Source organism: Oreochromis aureus, linkage group 10 (genome assembly GCF_013358895.1).
Source record: "Oreochromis aureus strain Israel breed Guangdong linkage group 10, ZZ_aureus, whole genome shotgun sequence".
NCBI lineage: Eukaryota > Metazoa > Chordata > Actinopteri > Cichliformes > Cichlidae > Oreochromis > Oreochromis aureus.
Genome location: NC_052951.1, coordinates 25,126,291 through 25,148,889, shown reverse-complemented (window position 1 = coordinate 25,148,889; position 22,599 = coordinate 25,126,291). Strand labels below are relative to the sequence as shown.

General features: G+C 40.7%; 1 protein-coding gene across 10 annotated transcripts in view; it reads left to right on the top strand.

The window, feature by feature from the left end:
- Window positions 1–21,755, top strand: part of LOC116319030 (core histone macro-H2A.1) — a 36,764-nt gene extending 15,009 nt beyond the window's left edge. The window contains exons 1-10 of one of the 10 annotated variants that reach the window (XM_031738246.2): window positions 1,402–1,585; window positions 2,906–3,106; window positions 3,639–3,745; window positions 3,841–4,032; window positions 4,837–4,944; window positions 8,454–8,553; window positions 12,734–12,823; window positions 17,869–18,043; window positions 20,190–20,357; window positions 21,013–21,755. In XM_031738246.2, coding sequence (XP_031594106.2) covers window positions 2,935–3,106; window positions 3,639–3,745; window positions 3,841–4,032; window positions 4,837–4,944; window positions 8,454–8,553; window positions 12,734–12,823; window positions 17,869–18,043; window positions 20,190–20,355 — 1,110 coding nt within the window. In that variant the 5' untranslated portion in view covers window positions 1,402–1,585; window positions 2,906–2,934 and the 3' untranslated portion in view covers window positions 20,356–20,357; window positions 21,013–21,755. Of the gene's footprint in view, window positions 1–1,400; window positions 1,586–2,177; window positions 2,504–2,627; window positions 2,675–2,905; window positions 3,107–3,638; window positions 3,746–3,840; window positions 4,033–4,836; window positions 4,945–8,453; window positions 8,554–10,534; window positions 10,626–12,733; window positions 12,824–17,868; window positions 18,044–20,189 lie in introns of those variants that run through there. The other 9 variants (XM_039618284.1, XM_031738249.2, XR_005614590.1 and 6 more) reach the window with 9 other exon arrangements.
- The last annotated feature ends 844 nt before the right edge of the window (window positions 21,756–22,599 follow it).

Genomic DNA, 22,599 nt, shown 5'->3' with positions numbered 1-22,599 from the left:
AGCAGTATGGCTTCACGCAGAGAAAGAGCACTACAGATGTGATGTTTGCTTTGAGAGTGTTGGTGGAGAAGTATAAAGATGGAGTTGCACTGTGTCTGTGGATAAAGAAAGCACATAGTGGGGTGCCAAGAGAGAAAATGTGATACTGTATGAGGACGCCAGCAATGCCAGAGAAGTGTGTGAGGATGGTGGAGGATATATATGAGGATGGCTAGACATTGTGCAATTGGAGTAACAGATGGGTTCAGGGTGGAGGTAGGATTACATCAGGGATCGGCTTTAAGCTCCTTCTTGTTTGCAGTGGTGACAGACAGGTGAAGAGGAGAGTGCAGGCAGGGTGGAATGGGTGGAGACGAGTGTCAGAGGTGATTTGTGACAGAAGGATAGCAGCAAGAGGGAAAGAGAAAGTAGTGAGACCTGTTATGATTCATGGTTTGGAGACAGTGTCACTGACAAAAACACAGGAGGCTGAGCTGGAGATGGCAGAGTTAAGGTTTTCATTGGGAGTCAAAGTTGAGCAGTTTGGAGACAAAGTTAGAGAGGCAGGGCTGAGGTGGTTTGGACATGTGCAGAGGAGGGATAGTAGATACACTGGACAAAGGATGGAAAAGAGGAAGACCACAGAGAAGATTCATGGATGCAGAGGGTTGGTGTGACGGTTTTTGTATTTATTAACTAAAAAGCTACTCTATTGGGTGACTGACTTTGGCCATTATTCAATTGTCCTGCTACTTCTAACAGAAATCTCCTCATCAATAAACTCTACATGCTTGGTTCCACTGGCAGCCATGCATGCCAATACCATAACATTGCATCCACCATGTTTGACAGATGATGTGATATGCTTCAGGTCAAGAGCTGTTTTTCTCCTTCCCCATGCTTTTCTCTTTCCACCATTCTGGTACAAGTTAACCTTGGCTCTCCAAATATATTTTTTTCTACAACTATGCAAGCTCGATTTAAAATCCACTGTGATGGTGGAAATTTAACTGCCCAAAGGGTTATGAAGCCAACCGTACACCAGATTTAAGACTATTGGGGAACTCATTATTAAAAGAAATTAGGTAAACAAGTACAAGCTAGCTGAAACGTCCAAGAATGATGTCCATGTAGGACACTTATTATAAATTCATAAGGTAAGGTCTTTAAAGGATGTTCAAATAAGTGATTAAAACATAAACATATTCTAGTCTGATGTAGACGAAAATATTTGTACCTCTGAAAATAATCAAGGTAGCCTATATTGGATTAATTGGTGCATAGTGAAAGAATCAGCTTAAATCAGCTTAATATTATTAGTAGTAGTATTATTATTATCAATAAGCGCGGGAAACGTCCAGCATTTCCACTCAAACCACGTGTTTTTGACAAAAGTAAAAAGGTGTAAAGGGTTAAGGATAATCTCAGCAGCAGCAGCAGATTCAGATTCAGCAGCTTTGCTCTCTGCTCTCAGCAGTCGCGCTCTGCGAGCAGCGCTGGCTCGCTCCGATATTTCAACTCGCTGTGGATTGTGGGAGACGGGGACACTGCCCAGGCTTGTTACCGGAGACCGAGAGGAAAATTTTTCCGTTCCTCTCTCGCATTTGTAAGTAATCCGCCGGCTTCGCGCACAGCCGTGTCAGCTCTGGTGTTGGCGTTTCCTGTCGGTCGAGCCGGTCTCCGTTACTCCGGCTGAGACGTTAACGTTCCCATTTCGTGCTTTTTTTTTTCCCTGGCATGGAGGCCGACAGGGAGACCGTGTTGCTGGGGCTGACGGGCAGGAAGGGGAGGGAAGGAGGAGCGGGCAGCTGCCGCCGCTCTACCGGGATTATTTCCACCCGAGAGTCCGTTGACCCGAGCATTAAAATCGTCCTCGGGTCGTCTGACAGCTCAGTATTTGGCGTTAGTCACGCGCACGGACTGTGGGGGAATTAAACACACGCGCGCTAGACATCCGGCGGGCTGTTGACACGCGGAAATAGCTGTCAGTGGCGGTTCAGCCCACCTTACACCTGGTCAGAGTGGAGAAATGCCGCAGATGTTGCGGGAGAAATAAAACGTGCTTGCTGTGTGTTGGTGGAAAAAAAGTGGAAGAGCCGCGGGAAACGGGGGCTTGGACACTGTGTCGCGCGCGGAGTGTTTGCGTTGGGAGAAGGGTTTTTTTTTTTTTTTTTTTTTTTTTTTTTTTTTTTTGAGGGGGGTGGCGTGGCCTGTGCTGTGGGCTAATTGATTACCACACAGCTAATTGGTGTCTGCATTTGGTGCAGCAGCATTGATTTCGCTCACAGTAATCTTTACGTTTCGTAAAGCGGCGGGGTCGACTTGGGAAGTTTTTATTGCCTCACCGCGTGCGTATCGCGCTTACGTTTGATGAGCGACCTCTCTCGAGATGTGAGGACCGTAAATGTCACATTTGGGTTGCGCAATTTCCCCACGGTGACATAAAATGAAAGGCTTATTTGGGTCCTGTGCAGTTTCCCATCAAATGCTCAAGAGTAGGAGTCCCGAGGGAAAGCGGCATACTGTGCGTACTAACCCCCCCCTCCTTCTTTATGAAGCCCCCATGACATCAGAACTCATTTATGTCTGGAATTTAATGGCTGTTCCAACCAGTCCTTGTTATCTGTGTATTTATTTACAATTTTTAGTTTGTAAATCCAAGACAGGGGCTCCAGTCACATAAAAGTTAAAACGGGTACGTTTTCCTATCAAAGGATTACTCTGTTTATCTACAGATTGCTTAATAGACTACTCAGTCTGATCCACAATGTTTGCAGCCATTTAAGAAGCTTGTAAAGATAAATCTTTTTGATATTTAGCTAATGGGTATTGGTCTTTTTGTCATGCACCAAATTAATAGTTTGTAATAAAAGAGATCAGTGTTGTTCAGATTTGTCAATGGATCGTGGCTGATGTGCCCGTGCAGAGCCTGACGCTGGTAGCAGTGACAGCACCATGTCCAGCCGAGGAGGAAAGAAGAAGTCGACCAAGACCTCACGGTCCACCAAGGCCGGGGTCATCTTCCCCGTGGGGCGTATGCTGCGCTACATCAAGAGGGGATTGCCTAAATATCGCATCGGGGTGGGAGCTCCTGTCTACCTGGCTGCTGTCCTCGAGTATCTTACTGGTGAGATTTATTTTGCAATGGAAGAGAGTGGTTAAATATTAACAGACAGCAGCACAAGGACTGACTCCAGAATCAAGACAATAAAACTACCAAATGGCTACTTTAAAATCATTTTAGGGGTATGTAAGGGCACTTTAAGAAAAAAAAAAATCCCCGTGACAAAGCATGCTTTGTTATTTACATATTTGTAAATCTATTGGATAGCAATAGATAGCAATAGATTGATATCCAATAGAAGGCAAAGTGCTGCAGATTAGCTATTAGAGATGGTGCTGCTAGAGGATACTGATGAGGAAGCACTGGAAATCTGTATACTGAGGGATTTCACAGTTCAGAGATCACCCATGTTTGTCCTGATGTTTGCTTTAAATCACATTCGGAGGCACATTTACTCTTTGAAGACCTCATGAAAGTTAATCAGGTTCACTCATACGTTCAGCATTCAGGACACAAAGCCGTTTCTTTTTAAGCACCTTTGATGATGATTTCTTTTTCTTCTTCTTCTTTTTAAAAAAACAAACAAACCATGTAGCTGAGATTCTGGAGTTGGCAGGTAACGCGGCCAGAGACAATAAAAAAGGTCGTGTGACACCACGACACATCCTGCTGGCCATCGCCAACGATGAGGAGCTGAACCAGGTGAGCTGCTCTATAGATAATGATCCTAACTTCCAGGTGGTGCAGGGCATCGTGGACTTTGTCTTGGTCTGTCTAATTTCACATTTCTGTTGCAGTTGCTGAAAGGCGTGACCATTGCAGCAGGTGGAGTCCTGCCCAACATCCATCCAGAGCTGCTGGCCAAGAAGAGAGGCGCCAAGGGGAAACTGGAGACGCCCGTCTCACCTGCCCCCGAGAAGAAACCCAAGTCGGTCAAGAAAACGACAGCTAAGAAACTGAGTGGGAAAAAGGCAGGAGGCAAGGCTAAGGTATGCCTTAATGTGAACAAGACTGATGCCTTTAAGACGACTGTGACTGATTTTAACTGTTTGAAGTGTATCATTGGTCGTTACTGCGCTTAATTGTCGGGCACGTCTCAAAATCCTCCAAACTATTGGGTTTATTTTATTTATTTATTTTTTAAAAAAGCATACATACTCACCATGGCGACAGATGCTAGACACTCCACTGCTGATTGCAGGAAAGCTATTCCTGCTCTCCTGCTGATAGCTGTGGAGCTGCACCACTTCACAAACACACGTTTGACCCATTGTGGCTGTAAGAGAGGAAATACACCCTCTTTACACTCAATTAAATTCCACGCAGACAAAAAACAGAAACCAAGCAAATTGAGAATAATCAAATTTGGAAAGACAAGTAGGAGCAGAAAACCCCCACCCTTCAAGAAAACATACACTATGTTTAAGCAAACCTTTTTGCCCCAGTTATATCTGGAGTGGATTTAACACTTCTGGAGCTTAAGTTTGGAACAAAATAATTTGCATTCAGGTAACATCAGGAAATTATTATTGAAATTGAGGTTTCATCCTTTTCCACATGGTAGGAAAAGAAAATGAAACGGGGAACTAATGGCGCTGCAGGAGTGACTTCACTAACTTTCAGAAATAAATGCAACTGAAGACACAAAACTGAGGCAAGATATTATTAAAACCTGCAGCTTTAACACAGAGGCAGTAGCTGACCTCTGACCCTCCCGTGGGGGTGGGGGGGCATTATTGCTGCAGTTAGAAGTGAAGTGTCACATGTCAACATGTATTCTGTGTCCTCAACAGAAGCAGGGTGAGGTGAGCAAGGCGGCGTCAGCGGACAGCACTACAGAGGGATCTCCATCTGACAGCTTCACCGTGCTCTCCACCAAGAGCCTCTTCCTGGGTCAAAAGGTCAGTCCTCTGTCAATTCAGACATGCACTAACCTCAACACAGGTCACCGCTAATTATACAGAGTCGAGTTCAAGTTTTAGATGGTGATTTATGAGGCTTAAGAAGAAAGTCTACACAAGTCTTTTAAAGATGCAGTAAAACGTACATAGAGCCAAACTGTTTGCATATGTTGGATATTAAAGGCTGGTGAGGGTTTTAAGGGGAGTCTGTTGTGCTAAAAAGCAATGCTGAGGTCAGCGTTTAATAACTTTTCATTTAAAGGATGGACAGCTTGAGATAATGTTTTTCTTATTTCAGTTGTGAGTTTTCTTATGTTTTCAATGTGACCTGTTGTTCTTTAGCAACCAAATGCTCAGTGTGTACAACTCAAATCAGATAAGAAGCAGAAAAGAATCTTTCATGCGCTGCCACAGGGTCTCTCAGGGTCTTGGTAGACTCAAACTGTTGCCTTCATATTACATCCGACTGTTTTTATTCAGCCTTTTATCTGTGCTGCTCCCTCATGACTGAACTAGATCTAACACGGGAAATCCGTCAAAGATGATTTGATAACATCTAAGCCATTCAGTTGGTCTCTTAAAAGGAAGCTTCTGCTATTCTGTTTAATATAAGTAAGCTTCCTCACACTGAAAATTGTGATAGTTTTGTTGTAACTCACGTGGAGTGTGTATATAGAGATATTTTGTGTCTACATATTTTGTGATCCGTTAGCTCCCATTGCTTTGGTCCTGCTGAGCATTAAAAACTGCTTTCTAACCCTTTCGCTGAGCTGAAACCTGAAAGTAAGTTTGCTACAAGTCATAATCAGAACCCCTTCAAAAGATATTATTTTTTTTTTTTTTTTTTTTTTTTTTTTTGAGAATATACTTCAAGATCATAAGACTGTCATCAGATCAGATGCTCATGAAAATCACTGGAGGTTTAAATAAAACAAAACATAAAAGGCACCGAAGTGACACTGTGTGTTAGAGAATGAATGACTCAAGAATGATGCAAAAAGTGCCACCGGTTCCCTTTTTTTATTAATTTCACACATTGGGAATTGAAGATAATTGCTGATTTAATATGAATCTGACCCTTGTTCTTACCCTTTGTGCTAACTTTTTTTTTTCTTTAATGTGTAGACAAATATTTGAATGAACAGCATTCCTGTTAGGCAACACCAGTCTGACTTTTTTCACCTTTCACTAAAGCTTTTGATACTTTATCATAAATTAAACACTTATTAGTAATGACAGAACAATGTCTGGACACTTTACTTGTATTAGACAGTAGTAGCAGTTAGACCACCACCACCCAGAACCACCGATATGAGGCTGAGTGGATCCATGCTTTTGTTTTTAGGCCTAATGTCACAGCAGAAATCAGGACTTATCAGACCAGGCAACGTTTTTCTAGATTTATCTTGTCCAGTTTTGGTGAGCCAGTTCAAACTGAAGCTTCAGTTTCCTGTTTGTAGCTGACAGGAGGGGCACCTGGTGTGGTCTTCTGCTGCTGTAGCCCATCTACTTCAAGGTTTGATGTGTTGTGAGATGCTCTTCTGCATACCTTAAGTTGTAACAAAAGGGTGTATCTGAGTTACTGTTGCCTTTGTATCGGCTTAAAGCGGTCTTCTCCTATGACCTGGCTTGCTTGATATTTTTTCTTTTTTGGCTATTCTCTGTAAATCATTGTGCAGGAAAATCCCAGTAGATCTGGAAGTCAGCATGCCATATTCAGTGCCTCTTTTAATCACCTTTCTTTCAACCATTCTGATGCTCGGTTTGAACGTCGGTAGGTCATTTTGACCATATCTACGTGCAGAGAACAGGTTTACCCAACAAAGTGTCCACTAAGTGTAGAACTCCTTTTTATTTTAAAAATTCTTGAATCATAAAATACTTTCTTACAGTGTTTTAATACAAAAAAAAAAAGAAGAAATGCATTGGGAAAAGAAATTTACTTTAAGGTTTCACCTCAGGCCTCAGTCACACAGACTTGGAGACGAGTCAGTGACAATCTGGCAACGACCGGTTGCGAAGGAAAAATGCACCGGGGAGTTGCTTGGTCTCTCTCCCGGTGTGACCGAGGGTTTAGCTTTCACCTGGCAGTTGGCAGCTCTGCATGCTTTGTTCTGCCCTGTGTATGTTGATGCTAATATGTCATTTCATACTAATTAACTTGACATTTTCTTTCTAGTGAATTAGAATTGATTCTGCCCTGATTTAGCTGCCGTCTTCTGCTACCGCTGATACTTTAAAAGCATAATGACTCTTGGCACCGTGCTTGTGAATCTTTTATGAGCTGTAACAATGAACAAAGAACAATGAAGTGCTTGCATTCCTTGATGATGCATGTAGTGTACTGTAGTGTTTTAGTCAAGGACTAAAAAAATGATTAGATGCTGAAAAATGCTTTCAGCTTTTCATTTGTGGATTGGAAATATTATACTCGGCAGCAGCAGAGTATTAGTGCTTGATTGTGTAGCTGACCAAAGATTACAGCAGCAGTTATCATCAGTGGATGATAATTAATCAGATGAATGCAATAAACCTCCCACTGACTGTGATAATGAAGTCATTAATAGAAAATCTAGTCTTTTATTCTGTGTGTTTTTTTTAAGATTCAATTGTTGTAACTGCTATCGTTCTTTCTGATCTTCTTGGCTTCTGTTTTTCTTTGGGACAATCTGGGCCTTTATCAATAACTCTGACTTTCAAATGCTTGTTGCTGAAATATAGTGTCTGGGGAATAGCAGATGACTATTGAATCTTAAGCTGAGAGGTGCTTACTGGATGTCTGTTTGAAATGATAAACATTCAGAGGAATACCTTGACATTTTCAGTTCGTTTTCTGGAAACTGTTGGTCCTACTACCATGAAATAAAACTTAAAGTCAAGTCAACAAAGAAGCAGATTTATCTTGTTCAGTTAATGCAGCGGGATTCTCCTTTGTACTCTACACAGATTATTGCAAGACATGTAGGAGTTGGAAGCCTTGTGGGACACCACGGGACGTTCTACTAATATAAGCTTGTTTTAAAATGCGTTCAATAAACATAAGTCATTGCATTTAAATGTAGAGTGCCATAGGCTGCATCCCCTCTGGACAAAATACATTTTTTTTATAGCAATAGTAAGATTTTAAGTTATTTTTAGTTTTGCGTTGAAAAGTTGCAAATGAAAGCACTTTATCATGTCATCTAAAGGACCAGTGTGCTAATAGTTGGCCTCCAACTAGATACTGTAACATTCATCTTTAAAGTAGTGTTTAATAAATGCATATAAGGTTTGCAAAATAAATCTTTTTCAGGTGTTTTCTTGCATGCCCTGTGCAAAATTGGCTTTAAATCTAAATTTAGGAAACAAAGTGCACTGTGTCCATTTCTGTAATTGAACAGAAAGTCAAGGTATCCCTGCTGAGCTGCAGTGTTACTCTGGTTTTAATGGCTTTGCTTCCTCACCTCTTCCTTCTTGTCCACCTCCTCCTTGGCATGCCTGCTCCCCCCCCCTTGCTCTTCGCCTCGCAGCTCAACCTCATCCACAGCGAGGTCAGTAACTTGGCTGGCTTTGACGTGGAGGGGGTCATCAACCCCACCAATGCTGAACTTGAACTTAAAGATGATCTAGGTGAGCTCCTCAACTCCCTGCCCTCCTTCCTTCACCCCTTCTCATCCGCGTGGGCTTAGATATTCAAAATCATTGAAGGTTCAACAGTACAGCTTCTTCTAACTTAAATCCTTACTGTGTTAAAAATACCAAAGTTTCAAGCTTCTTAGAGGGCCTTTTTCCACCCGTTCCATTCTTTCACACTGCGAGCAGCTCGGTTCAGATGGTGGACAGTGGAAGAGATAATTTAGTTTCGGTTTAACAGAAGGTGAAAACGATAAAAATCTTTTCTTTTTTCCCTGATGGCCATGGGTGAACGTCACGAAAGCCTTTTTGCAGCAGCGTCAGCATAGAAATGTATTAAGGAACAGAAAATGTAGATAATGCATCGCAAATACCTGCTGATTAGAAATCACAGTTTAATACAATTAATGTTGAAACTACAAACTGGTTGCGCTTCAAATAGCATTTTAAAAACCTGATTGTTTCCTCTGGGTTGATTGCTTTGAGGTGGCGGGTGGTCCTCTGCAGCGGTTAGCCTTACACTGTTCAGCTGTCATTCAAAGGCAGAGCTTCTTTAGTGCTGTAGCTAAAACTTCCCTGCCATAAGATTTGTATGACACCAGCTGTTCTTCTTTGGTTTGGGACAAATTAATACTTTAATATTTTTTTTTCTGCTGACATTAGGTCAACAGTTTCTGAGAAACTTAACACTGTCTCTTTTCTGCTACATGGAGCAAATGGCTTCTCCTGTGCCTCCCTCATACATGCACTTAAGAGAACTGTGGGATAAACTAGCATTTAAAAGTCAATAAAAGTAGATACACTCACAATGCACTGAAATGAAACAAGTGCAAACAAATTAGGGAAATAAAATAATATTAATAATCTCATTTTGTTTATTGGTTTCATGGGGAGACAGTGTTTGTGGCAGCAGTCTGAAAACACTGAAGTAATGAAATTTTCTAAATTATATGTAAATGAAATAAATTGTGTAATGTTCTATTTAATAGAAATAGAAGATCAGTTATATTAAAACTTAGTAAACACTAAATGATAGATTAGATCTTTTTTTGGGTGTGGGTTTAAATAACTGCGTCTTGTTTTTATTTATGCTTATAATCTATTTGGTTAATGCTCCTGTAAACGTTCCTTAGTAGAGTTATTCGATGCTTGCTGGATGGTCAGCTCCTTGGAAGTAACAGAACTGCTCACAGTGTGAATAAACTATGAGATGCTTTGATTCTTAAAGTAGCCGTTCCGGCTCTTTGACTTGTGAATATAAGAGCAGAAAGGTGGAAATTTTCCTTCAAATCAATAGAAAAGCATGGATAAAATGCCGCTTCTAGGAGAAGAAAGCGATTTCTGTGGAGACTTTCAAGGATTTTCTCAAAGCTCCTCAGAGCAGCGATCCTGCTTGCTCCTCCTGTTGTGTAAATGTGTTGCGGTTCATTCCAGGTTGTCCTCCTTTCAAAGGGCTGCAGGACCTTTTATAATGTTTGAAGATCACTGTAGTGCACTGAAGTAGAGCAAGAGAAAACCCGTCACGAGCCTCTTTTAGGCGCTCCCTTCAGCCTGACTGTGAGGTTGTTCACCTGGAGTGCGATCATAACATTCAGGACTCGGGATGACACAGTTGGATGGATTCAATTCTGCTCCTGGAAACTGTAGGAATAAAAATATTTTGGGGTGTGGTTATATGCCCTGACAATTACACGCTTTTGGATTATTTACTCTATTCTTATTTTATTTTAAGCAAATCTAGCCAACTGTGCAGTCCTGCTTCCTAATTACATACTGTAACATGACCTACCATTTCCTCAGTTGCCTCCTTGTTCCCTGTGATGTCCTCAGCCAATAAGGAGCGTGCTCACTTTCTCTTTTCTTCTTCTCTTTCATTCATTTATTTATTTCTTTTCTTTTTTGCCATCTTATTGCTCCTGGTCACTCACTGTGTTTTTTACCACCATGTTTGTTTGCCTGTCGTTGTCGTTGTCTGTAGTTGCAAGTTGTCCAAGCCGACATTTCCATCGTGGAGAGCGACGCTGTCGTTCACCCGACCAACTCCTCCCTCTATACAGGTGGTGAAGTAGGTAAAGGAACCACTGACACCGCAGACACCACGACTGCCTGTCTGCTCTCCCTCTGCATATCCAGATGGTCAGCGCTGCAGTCTGTGGGCAAACATCACAGCAGCAGCACAGTTTTTATTCTTTAATGAAGCGCTTTTTAGACCACGACCAAGCTCCCTGCTGTTCTTACTGTAAAAGCATAACCACAGAATATATGATCAGAATTGCTCAATGGTTAAAAAGTGAAAAGGGAGGAAAAACCATACTTCATTATCAGTGAAAAATTAACTTGCAGAGGCTTGAAAAGTGCAAGTAAAGACTGTAAGATTAGTGCAATGAGGTACTTGTGGGTAACTGCCAAGATCTGAAAGTTGGCTGCCAAAAAAATGTTCTGCATTCACACGCTATGTTTTCCATAAACCGAAGCCAGTAGGCAAACAAAATGTGGACACTCAACTCAATTGCTTCATGTGAATTTTGGTTTGCATCTCGATTCAGAATGTTTCGAAACTGGTTCCCGTTCGTTCTCATTCTCAAAGCAGTGTAAGTGTAGATAGCTGGGTGACCTCGAGCTCCCACGTCAGCACCAGGGGTCGAAGCACTGTGTGAGGTTTATATGTGTTTGAAAAGCTGAACTGCCACATACTTCAGTGACAGCTTTTCAGAGATGTATCTGGCGCGTAGTGTTATAAGCTTTTTGTAAGCGTGTTCAACAAGCTTTCAGAGTCATATCATATCTTCTGCCTAAATTATTCCTCCTGCTTTGTGAGTCTGGCTCCTTGCCACAAAATCTTAACCAGACTGCAGTAAATGTTCACGGTCTCAGCTAACTTTCAAATCTTTGCCAGTTTATTATCACATCATCCAGGTATTATTTCCAGCTTGCCTGCAGAATGTGTAATAATTAACCTGGGTAGTGCATATTTTTGCTTTGCGCTCTCTCCAACAACCTTTTATAGTTATTCCCGCCAAAGAATATGTACACAATGTTTATGCTACTCCTAGTGATTCTCTTAGTCCTATAGAGGAACAGAAATGCGATGCACAGGGAGCAGTTGAGTGCATCAAGTAATGCATACGCACACTTTCTCAGTGTGATCCTAAAACAGTGCTGCTGCTTGTTGTTGCTTTGTTCCACTCGACTGAAACGCAGACAGTCTGGGACTCACTTCATTTCCTGTGACATTTAACCTCTCTGACTGTGCTGTCAGTTCAGATGGTTAGAAAGAGAGAAAATGTCTAAGACGCTGTTTCCTGAAGCTTCATATTAAAACCCGTGAGGGTTGATTTGTGGCAATTTGGATTAATGACTGAACAAATATTAACTAGCTCTTTACCTACGAGGACCAGCACCCTTTGTCTGCTTTTCTTGTAATGACTGTTAAATGATTTGAGGGGCTTTTCTTTAAAATGCTGACTTTCACTCTTACTTCCAGATGTTGGTTCCCCCCCCCCCTGCCTGTTTTTAATATTGTTGCAGCCAGAGCATTCATTTGTCTGCTTCTGGTGACGTTACATCGCCTCCCCTCTTCTCTCTTTAGCTCTGAGTGCATTTTAAAGTCCTATAAATGTCGTCAGTGAGACATGAATACACATGAAATCAAGTATCATAGTTAAACTTAAATTCCTAGGACTATTTTACTTTAAGTCAGTTCACCAGTGCTGCAAAGCTTTTACATTGTTAACTATAATATTCTCCCACCCCCCACCCACTTTTTTTGTTGCTAGTTTGAGAGTGAAAGAAAATACTCTCCTCACTGCATATAAGCCACTATGGAAGGACAGAGGGAAGTAATTACAGACTGAAGCTTTAATACATTAGTTTAACTCTCAGAATGAGTCATTCTGAAAATGGCAGCTTTGAATCCTTACACTTCATTTGTGAGACTTTCCCAGACTCTTAAAATTAAAGTAACAGGAACATGTATGTTTGATTACAAATGTGAGTGCAGAGATTCAGAGAGAGGCTGGGGGAAATGATTGACAGCATCATTGTCTGTTGTGTGTCTGCCTGCCTGCCTGCCTGCCTGTCTGTCTGCATGATCACCAGTCAGCTCTCTTCTTGCCTGCTGTTTTTCTCTCTGCAGTATGTGAGGATGCATTCACCTCAGTCCTCTCTCCCCTTGCAGGCTCTGCTCTGGAGAAAAAGGGGGGTAAAGAGTTCACCGATGCAGTGCAAGAGCTGAAGAAGAAAAACGGCCCTCTGGAGGTGGCTGGTGGTAAGTGCACAGAGGATTATTTTTATTTATTTTTTTGGGACACAGAAAGTAGAGGTTATATCAGGAGGCCTGAAAGATCTGGCTCGGACTTTGCTGTGGTACTGTAAATAAGACATTAAATCATTCTAGCACCATTATTTTAACACCATATACAGATAAACATGTGGAAATGATAAAAATTTGGCAGAATATGTTTTTTCAAATAAACGCTGTGGTATTTTAATGATATAAAAAGATAAATTGCCATAAACACAGGGGTATAAAAACCTGCTACATGATGCTAGGCTGGCAACACAGGTGAACTGAAGCATCATCATCACTGAGTAAGAGGAGTATCAGCTGAACAAGGGGACATTATATATTTTACTTAGAAATAAATACAAGATCCAAATCCAGAAATTCAAAACTAAATGCCTGCTCAATGATGGAATATCCAGATAATCCTAGTGAGTTATTTTAAAAAATTTTTTTTATACGTTTCAGAGGATTTATCAAGCCTGAAAGAGTGACAAAAACTCCTATAATTTCTGGTAATGATTACGAGACCATGTGATGAGCCAGCAGGTTCGGAGTTTAGTTTTCTTTGAAGTCTGAAAAAGTTGCTGATTGGATGAGGTCTACTGCTTTAACCTGCCTACACTAACCTTATCCTCCAATCACATCAGAGTGCTCCTCACACTGTCTTCTTGTAACTGGCTTGTACAGTAACTAGTTATGCTTCTTGAAACTTATAAACTACTCGATTAAAAATTAGAGGAACACTTTTTATTCAGACTGTGGCATCAAGTCATTTAAAAATCTGGGATATTGATCTGGTCAGATAAATGCAGAGGGGTTTGTTGCTGCTTTGGTGTTAACAAGAAATTAACTAAAGGTGCACCACCTCTGGGCGGGCGAGGACATGGACACTCAAATTTGTGAATGCAGTAACTTGTGAACAAAGCGATGTAGGAATTTTAAATTCATACCATAGGTGCTGCCACTAGTGTTAGTGTCACTACTGATATCATGAGGTGATACATGGGCTCTACATAGGTGGCACAGGTAGTCCAACTCCTGACACATCAAAGGGTGCCTTTTCCAGAAGGTTTGCTGCACCTCCCAGCACAGAGAAGCAACAGAGAACGTTGTGCTGCCTGTAACATTCAGCATGACTGGTTTCTGATGGGTCGATGATAGTCTAGGGAGGCATATGTATGGAGGGACGCACAGGCTTCTACGGGCTAGGCAACGGCACCCTGACTGCTGTTAGGGATCGGAATGACATCCTTGGAATGACATCCTTGGACCTATCCGATGCTGTCAGATTGCACCTCAGACTGTCCGGCTCCAGATCCCCCAGGGCCCCATCCATGACATCGTCTCATTAAAAGCATGCCCTGATGTTGTCAAGCAGGCAAACAAACACGTGGGTCCATCCATACAGAGCACCGCTTTGAGTTGCCAGAATAAAATTTCAGCAAAATTGACTAACCTGCCAAAATATTTTTTCACTTTGATTTTCGGTGTGTCTTTGAACTCCGCCCCCTGTAGGTTGACAATTTTGATTTCCATCAATCGAAGTGGCATCCATTGATTCACTGAACACACCCAATTCATGATGTCAGCTAAGAAATCCAGCATGATTATTTACTTAATTTTTTTTTTTTTTTTTTTTTACCCTGACGGTCTTGTGTGTTTTCAAAGTGTTCCTTTTATTTAGGAATAAAAGGAACAATCTCTTGCTCTCATGCACACTCTGATGAAAAAAACAAAACTGTCCATAAAAGAAAAATGACTTTTCTCACCTCACGCGATTAGCTTAAAGTTCTGTTTTAAGTGCTCAATAACAACTCCCACCTTTTCGTTCTTACTTCTTTTTGAAGTATATTGTATATGTCAACTGTTCCTGGGTGTTTTTAACGATGTTAACAAGTTGGATGTAATTTGGTATCCAGAAACATTCTTGATCAGTGTTGTTTCTAGATTTTTTTTTAAATTTTTTTTTTTCTTTAAATTTTTTTAAATGAAACATTTGGTTTGCTGGAAAGGAAGTATGAGCGTAACACCAAGATGTGCTTCTTCTGCCTCTTTTTGGAAATTGCTTTAACATTCACACACTGTGCATCAGATTTTTCCACACTTTGATCTGATTACATGATTGAAAGGGGTTGGAAAAGTGCATATTGATCCACTCGAGCACCACCCAGCTCGTATGACAGTGATGTCAGCGTGTCTAATAAATCTCTCATCTCGCACACCATGCAGAGCAGGGCAGGGTCTTTTTGGCCTTCCAGCTTAAGAAAATGACACCGCAGCCAGGATTAGCTCTTTGGACATGGAAGCCTAGATTTTACACACTTAGACTAATTCATTCTTTGCTTAAAAGCTCAGTGTTGAACTTGAAACCGTGAATCCAGGAACTTTTTTTTCTTTTGGTCATGACTGTGATCAAAGACATTTAGCACTGGCACATCACATCTGTTCTTGGCGACTTTAGTCTGCAGCTACAGGGATCGCCCTTCAGAGAGCAATATTATTTTAGTCCTTAAAGATTATTTTATCTTTGTCTGTTCCCTCTTAATGTCCCTCTTATTCTTTCTCCATCTGTCTCTGGTTCTTTCGCTTTATCTCTCTCATTATTCATCACTCACACTCACTTTTTCAAATACTGCCCACCTTCAGCCAAGTTCGCTCAGTATCCTAATCCTGCTTTCTATGCGGAGCTCGTAAATAGATTACCAGGTGACTGAAAACCAAGCCAGCAGAGCCTGACGGGGATTCTGAGATCGGCCCTATGGTCACGCTGGTCACGCTGACCACACCTGCCTCAGGACAGCTGTCCAAAAGGTTCTCAGTGATGTCTTTTACCAACATTTTTGTCTCTCTGCAAGCAAAGTTCCACATTTTAAGTCCAGGCAGGTACTAAAGTTAATTATTCAAATCCAAGGTAATTCATTTAGTTTAATATTCTGAAAGTACGAGTGATTTTTAGGTGGTAATTTCTAAACTTACTGCTGCTGCCTGCATAATAACATAAAATAAAACATTAGCTGAGTAAGTAAAAGCTAATTGTTTTATTTATACACCAAAGCTCAGAGTGCATGAAATTTCCCTTCATTAGTTTTCTGCGAAGCCTGACTTGCTCTGCTGATTATAGAGGATTTTATAAATGAGCAGCCAAGATTCTGAATTCTGGCTTGAGTAAACAGCAAAACTGATAATTTTACTGATTTACAGTTAGCTCATTAAATCTTTAATATTTACTGTTCTTAGAGGATAAATCGATTCATTTGTAATACACTCTGCACGAAAAGCAGCAGTGGGTTTATCTATTAACAAGTAGCCAAAACTCGATATTGCTTAATCATCAGTGGCATGAAGCTCCATTGTTGTCCAGCACTATAAAATCGCAGTAATTAGCCACACTCTTGCACATGTTCCTTTGTGACTAATGAAGGAACTTGCCACTGCACTTTATTCACAATTAGTCCCACAAACACCATCCTGCTGCTCTATATGGCCCATTGCAACCCTAAGGCAGCTTGATGGGTCATCCCAGTCCAGCAGAGATGAAGCAAATAAAGTCTGATGTCAGTCATGTTTTCAGTGGATGCATATAATAATCAACAAAGTTTCATACAGAACTGATGGATGGATTTTGTAACTTTGTCAGTAAAATTGAACAAAAATTTAGTTTCATCTTTTCAGGAACCATTTGAATTTTCTCTCTAGCACAAAATGGTTGAGGGGTAAGCTAATGTGAAGTGCACGTGGTAAAATCTTTGCGGAGGTGATTCTTTGTCTGTGTTCAGACAGCATTGGCTTGTGAATGTTTAGTGTTGTTGTGGTACACTGAATATCCCCGTAAAGCGTGTTCTTCTCTCCAAAACATCTGAATTTGGTCTCTAGGAGAAATTAAGACAGACAGACCTGGGGTCAATAAAGGGTTAACATGAGTATCAAAATTTAAATGAACGATATGATTAGCCTGGCCATCGACCAGCAGCTGGCACTGTTTTTTATTAGCCTGTAAATGGCAGTATCAGACCCACAGGTACATGCTGGGTTCCTGAAGGTTCTCATCTCTTGCAGCATGTGATGGTGTTCATATTTCAGTGGCAGATTGATTAAAAGACAACGATCATTAGCGTAACCAGATAAGTTCCCTGCACCTAGATGCAGAAAATCCACATAAATGTTGCAGGGCTGGATTTCATCATTGTTTGATCGGCAGGTTATGCGCAGTGCACAAACACCACCACACACACTTCCTCCCACCCAAACCATAAAACAAATTGGACTCGGCAGGCAGTCATGAAAACCATAATCATCATCGTCCTTCGACTTTACCTCACAACCAGATCACACATGCGGCGTGACTGGCTCTCGCTCAGCTGTGTGAAGTCTCTCCGTCCTCTCTGAGCCATCTGGAAATGAACTCGTCCTCAGCTTTGACTTCGGTCCAGTCACACGTTCGCTGTGGGCTAATAAACTCTGACTGGAGGCTTTTGCACTTCACAGAATCAGAGGCTTTGGCTGAGTTACACTTTTTACAGCTGCTGGGTTTGAGGGAAGACTAAGCTAAATGTTAAACAACAGAGTACAGGCGTCTCTCATTTTTCTTTCTTTTACTTTCACTTCATTCCTTTTTCTTCCCCCTCTTTGCTGTTCTCCCCCCTCCCCTTCTCCTCTGCTGTCTGGAGGAACAATTTCTGCAGCCCACCTCACTGAAATATCCCAGAGATTTTGGACATTTTCCACTAAGCAGTGATCTTTTAGCACCTTTGGCCTCCAAACAACTTGTAGGTTTTGATTTCTGACAAAACGGAGTGAATGAAGCTTTGACATTTGACTGTTCTGACTAAATGAATCTAGGGCTGTGTTTCAAAAAAAGTCTCATCCTTGCAACAAGACTAAAAATGTTGGCATATTGTGCAAGCATAGTATTTATCCTTACTTGTTTCCCAGTTCTTCTCCGCCTGGTGTCTCTATTTCCTCTCCTCTTTCCTTCATAGTGATTAACCATCCTCCCCCCCCCACCCTCTTCCCCCCCCTTCTCTCAGCCGTGTTGACTGCTGGCTTTGGCCTGCCTGCTAAGTACGTCATCCACTGTAACAGTCCAGGCTGGGGTTCCGACAAGTGCGAGGAGATGCTGGACAAGACGGTGAAGAACTGCCTCGCTCTGGCAGATGAGAAGAAACTCAAGTCTGTGGCCTTTCCCTCCATCGGGAGTGGAAGGTAAGAAAACACGCAGATGAAAGACACCTGTAAAAGCAAGACACTCTTAGAAAGTGTAATGTTATCTGGTCCACATCCTGTATATCACCAGTATGCAGTATGATCATCCACTTAAGGACATTTTCACCTGTTTTTTTTTTTTTTTTTTTTCTAAAGCTAAAAGTGTTTTTTTTAAAAAGGGGGATAATATGAACACTTTGGAAACCCAAAAAACCGTACCGAGTTCTCCTGAAATAACATTCCAGCTGGGAGAAACGTTGTCTCAAATCTCCTTATAACATCTTTGAGTAGCATTCTTGGATCTTCGGCTATAGAAAATATTGTTCATGCTCATGTTTATGTGCCTACCCATACAGTTTTCCTTCTTTTATTTTGTAACTTAAAATGGGGATTGAGACAAATTCTTGAGACACATGCAGCTTGATCCCATAGATAACACTGAGAGCAGCACAATGAGGTCATAGACTGTATATAAAAGATGGAGATGGCCAACATGACATCCTGACTGTATGTGACGTTGCATTTTAAGCGTTTTTTTTCCCCCCATAAGACTGAAATCAAACCCGCTTTTAGTGCCAGAAATCTTATATCCTTCATTTTAGATTTACATACTCGATATTAATTACTCACAATTACTTTACTGAATATTTGACATTGGTTCAAACAAAGGTTTGATTGAAAAGGTAGCACTGCATGTTGTTGCGTCAAAATCAAGCAATAAAGCAACATTTTCCAAAGTAAAATGCTATGTGGCTTCACATTAGTCAATTTTGCACACATTCACATCTGTCTGAGGATAAATTGGCAAAATTTTGGTGATCTCCAAACATCTTATGTCTTAACACACTTGTTGTTTTCTTAAACTCTCTATAAAAGATGAACAGAGGCATCTGGTCTGCATTCTGTCTTTGGCCTGCAGAAGTTGAATCCTGCATAGCAATCAGATTGCATTTTCTGGTCTAAATCCACATCTTTGCATTTTAATAGAAATATATGGTCTTTAATTTTAATGAAAAAAATAATAATTATGGCCTCATTTAGAGTAGACGGCGATAAAATAGGTTGTGATTTAATCCAGAGTGTATTCCGTGACCAGTTGTCTGTTGGTAGCAGGAAATTCTTTGCAAACCTTCTGCGATTTCTTTGATGGTAGTAGTTTGCATGGAATATGCTGACTTGTTTGCAACTCAGTTTTCATTTAGCAGGAGTGAAACTCTGAAAGTGTGACCCAGGCTGTTCACCTTTTAAAGTAAAAGCTGTGCCTTTTGAAATATGATGTTTGCCGTAGTAAGGCTGCCGAACGTGAACGTCTTCCAAGTTTCACTATGGCTGGGGAAATTAAATTGGCGAATGTTTGCAGGCAAGTCTGCGTTTTTCCTGCAAACTACAGGCAACTGCAGCAATCTGCTAAAGCAATCACATGGAGGTTTTTATGGTGCTGCACCTTCTTTGCAACAGATTTAACTCAGCTTCACCCAGAAACCTTCAGCATGTACTCCAAACTGGTCAACGTTTATTTTAACCTCTTCGGATGGTCACACAGTTTAGGCCTGTGTTACTGAGGTCTAAACAAGATAGTTAGCATGAGCTTTAGTTAATCCACAACACCCACTCATCCAAATGTGGCTGCATTCAGTATCTAAGGACCAAAATGCTGACAAGACGACAATTTCAAGACCAATGGGTGATGTTATACTGGCTACGTCTGACTTTTTTAGCTAACGGTGTGTAATTAGCCTGCTAAACTTTTTAGCACTTTTACTTTTGTTCTCATTAGCATTTAGCTTGAAACCTTTTTTTTTTTTTCCTCATTTCTTATCTTGATAATCAGCAGCTCAGATTTGATCCTCCCAACCTTTGTTGAGCCACTGGTTGGAAACCAGTGAATAACAGGGGCCAGCCAAAGTTCAGGTTCATGAGGTTTGAACAGCTATAGGAAAAACTTTACCTCGCCTTTCACCCTTTTACAGCTTAAAATTGGTGCCTGAGTTGAAAGCAGTAAAACTTGGTTCCAAATTCAATCTATAATATGTGCCTAGTAAATAACTACCTTCATGTGTATCCTTACCACTAACATAATGACAATCTCTGCAGTGTGTGCGTGTGAGACCACATTTCACTAAGTGTGTGTGAACTCTCCCGTCAGGAATGGTTTCCCGAAGCAGACGGCAGCCCAGCTGATCCTCAAGGCCATCTCCAGTTATTTTGTGGCCACCATGTCTTCCACCATCAAGACCGTCTACTTCGTGCTGTTTGACAGCGAGAGCATCGGGATCTACGTGCAAGAAATGGCGAAGCTGGAGACGAGCTAAAAGTACGGAATATTCCCCTCCTTGTTTTTACCTGCAAGGAAAGAAGGCGGCGTTTACTAGTGATCAGTTAATTTTGAAGAGAAGAAGAAGAAAAAGAAAATTTTTTCTTAAGGCCGGGAACTTGTTTTTGCATTAAGTTTGTAAAATTCCTATATTGTTTTTAATTTCCTATTTACTTGTCACCACTAGCATTTAAATGTAGACGTGCACTGTTCATTCTGCGGTCTTTTAACACACAGTGCCACACAAAACAGATTGAACAAGTGAGAACACTCACTCTAAGATTTAATTTTCAGAACATATACAGTTTAAAAAGATGCTATGAGACATTGCTACACCTCAAGTACAAAAGGCTTCCAGAGAAGGCCGATAAATACGGGTTAATGCATGTAAACACAGTACAGTCAATAAAAACAGCTACCCTCATTCTTTCGTGCTCAGTGACACAGGACACTTAATTGTGTGTTGTATTTTTTTGGTATTAATTCTACATTTTTGGATAATTTCTGTTGGTATCGCACTGTGTAATGAAAAGCGTAAAGAAAAGTTTCGTTTGGTTTGGTCTTTACGAGACCTGTGTTAAAGACTAAAGGAGTGAGTTTTTGTTTTTGTGTTGTGTGTTGCAAATTCCTCTTTTTTTTGCCTTTGATTCCACAGGCAAAAGATGCTTTCGCAGTGTGCTGCAGATGCCTTCAATTTCCAAGAAAAACCTCAATTGGAAAGAGTTTATTGATATGTCTTGACCCTACTATTAAGAGTTTATACTTGCACCTGGAAAAATGTACATTTAAATTCAATAAGTGGAGATTGGAGGTCTTTGCAGAGCAACAATGGGTTATATTGTGTGTTCCTATAAGTGTTTATATAGATGGAGTATTTGTGAAATGTTATAGTAAAATAATGGACTGTAACATAGATTTTTATTTTCTATTTTAATTTTCTGACTGATTCTAAGTGGCACGGTATTTGGAAGGAAAAAAAAAATGTAGAAGAGTGTTTTCTTTGTGTGTTTGTCTTTGTTAAGCCATAAAACATACAGTATGTACTCATTCAGAGGCTGTCTTGCTGTTGCCTTTGGTTTTTGGTTCTTTCCATTTAGCCACCACCAGATGGCGCCCTATAATCACAAATTGGACTTTTCCATCTCAGCCATTTTCTTGTGCAGCAGCAGACCTCTTCACACAGACAGCGGTCGATTTGAGGTTGAGGTTGGATTTGAATTGGGACTATTTGAACGTATATGAGGAACCGGACTGTTTTGCTGCATTTAGACTTTTCAACAGTCTAACTTTTTATGGGAAAAAAAAGTAAGGTGCTTTCTAAATAATTGCTACAATTGATGATTGCAAAAGGTCTGTACACACTCCGGTAATAAAATACCTTCAAAAATTCTGAGATCATTTTGTGTTTCATGCAGATCTGTGGGATGCTGCCAGTAACTGTGAGCCTCATGATTAAAAATGCATGTGTGAGCGTGAAGTTTAATTGAAATAGAAGCCTTCGTTGTCCCCTTTGGGAAAGTGTGTGTGTGTTGGATGTAATAATAAATCCCTCTCCACTGTATTAAAGTGAGCATAATTGTAAGTGTTGCAGAACAAATGGCAAAAAGATGACACGCTACATTTATTTGATTTGACTGAGTGCCACAGCGAAAGCCTCACGAATCTCGGCTCATTGAGCATATGCGTGTCTGTGTTTAAGAGGACCGAATGAGTTTTTCACTGGAAGAAATCCTGAGTAGTTTTAATTTCTCTTCAATTTTAGGGTCGCACGTTTAGGATTGGTTCAAGTTGTGCATGAATCCAAGAGACTTAAAGCAACTGTTTGGCCCTGTTGCTTAGGATGAGTTTGTCATCGTTGCTTAACTTTTACTTCCCTACAGATTTTTCACATGAGCTTCTCGCATATCTCCCATTTTCATCAGTGTAAAGTGGAACATAAGGAGGCAAATGTTAAAATAATAATAATAGAAAACCCAAACTTTTCCAGTTACTCATTGCAATTCAAGTTGTTCAAGTCCAATCAACAGCTTAAAATGGTACAAAGGTAAGTGGTGAACTGCCAGAGGTTAAAAAAAAAAGTTAAGGTTACTCAAAACTGAAAAATAATGTACATTTCAGAATTATACAAAAAGACCTTTTTCATGGAACACAATTTAAAGCTGGAGGTTAATCAAGCCTTGAAAGCTGGTGCTACTAATTCTTACAGGTGTTCCAACTTTTCTGGATTACTTACAACCCCCTC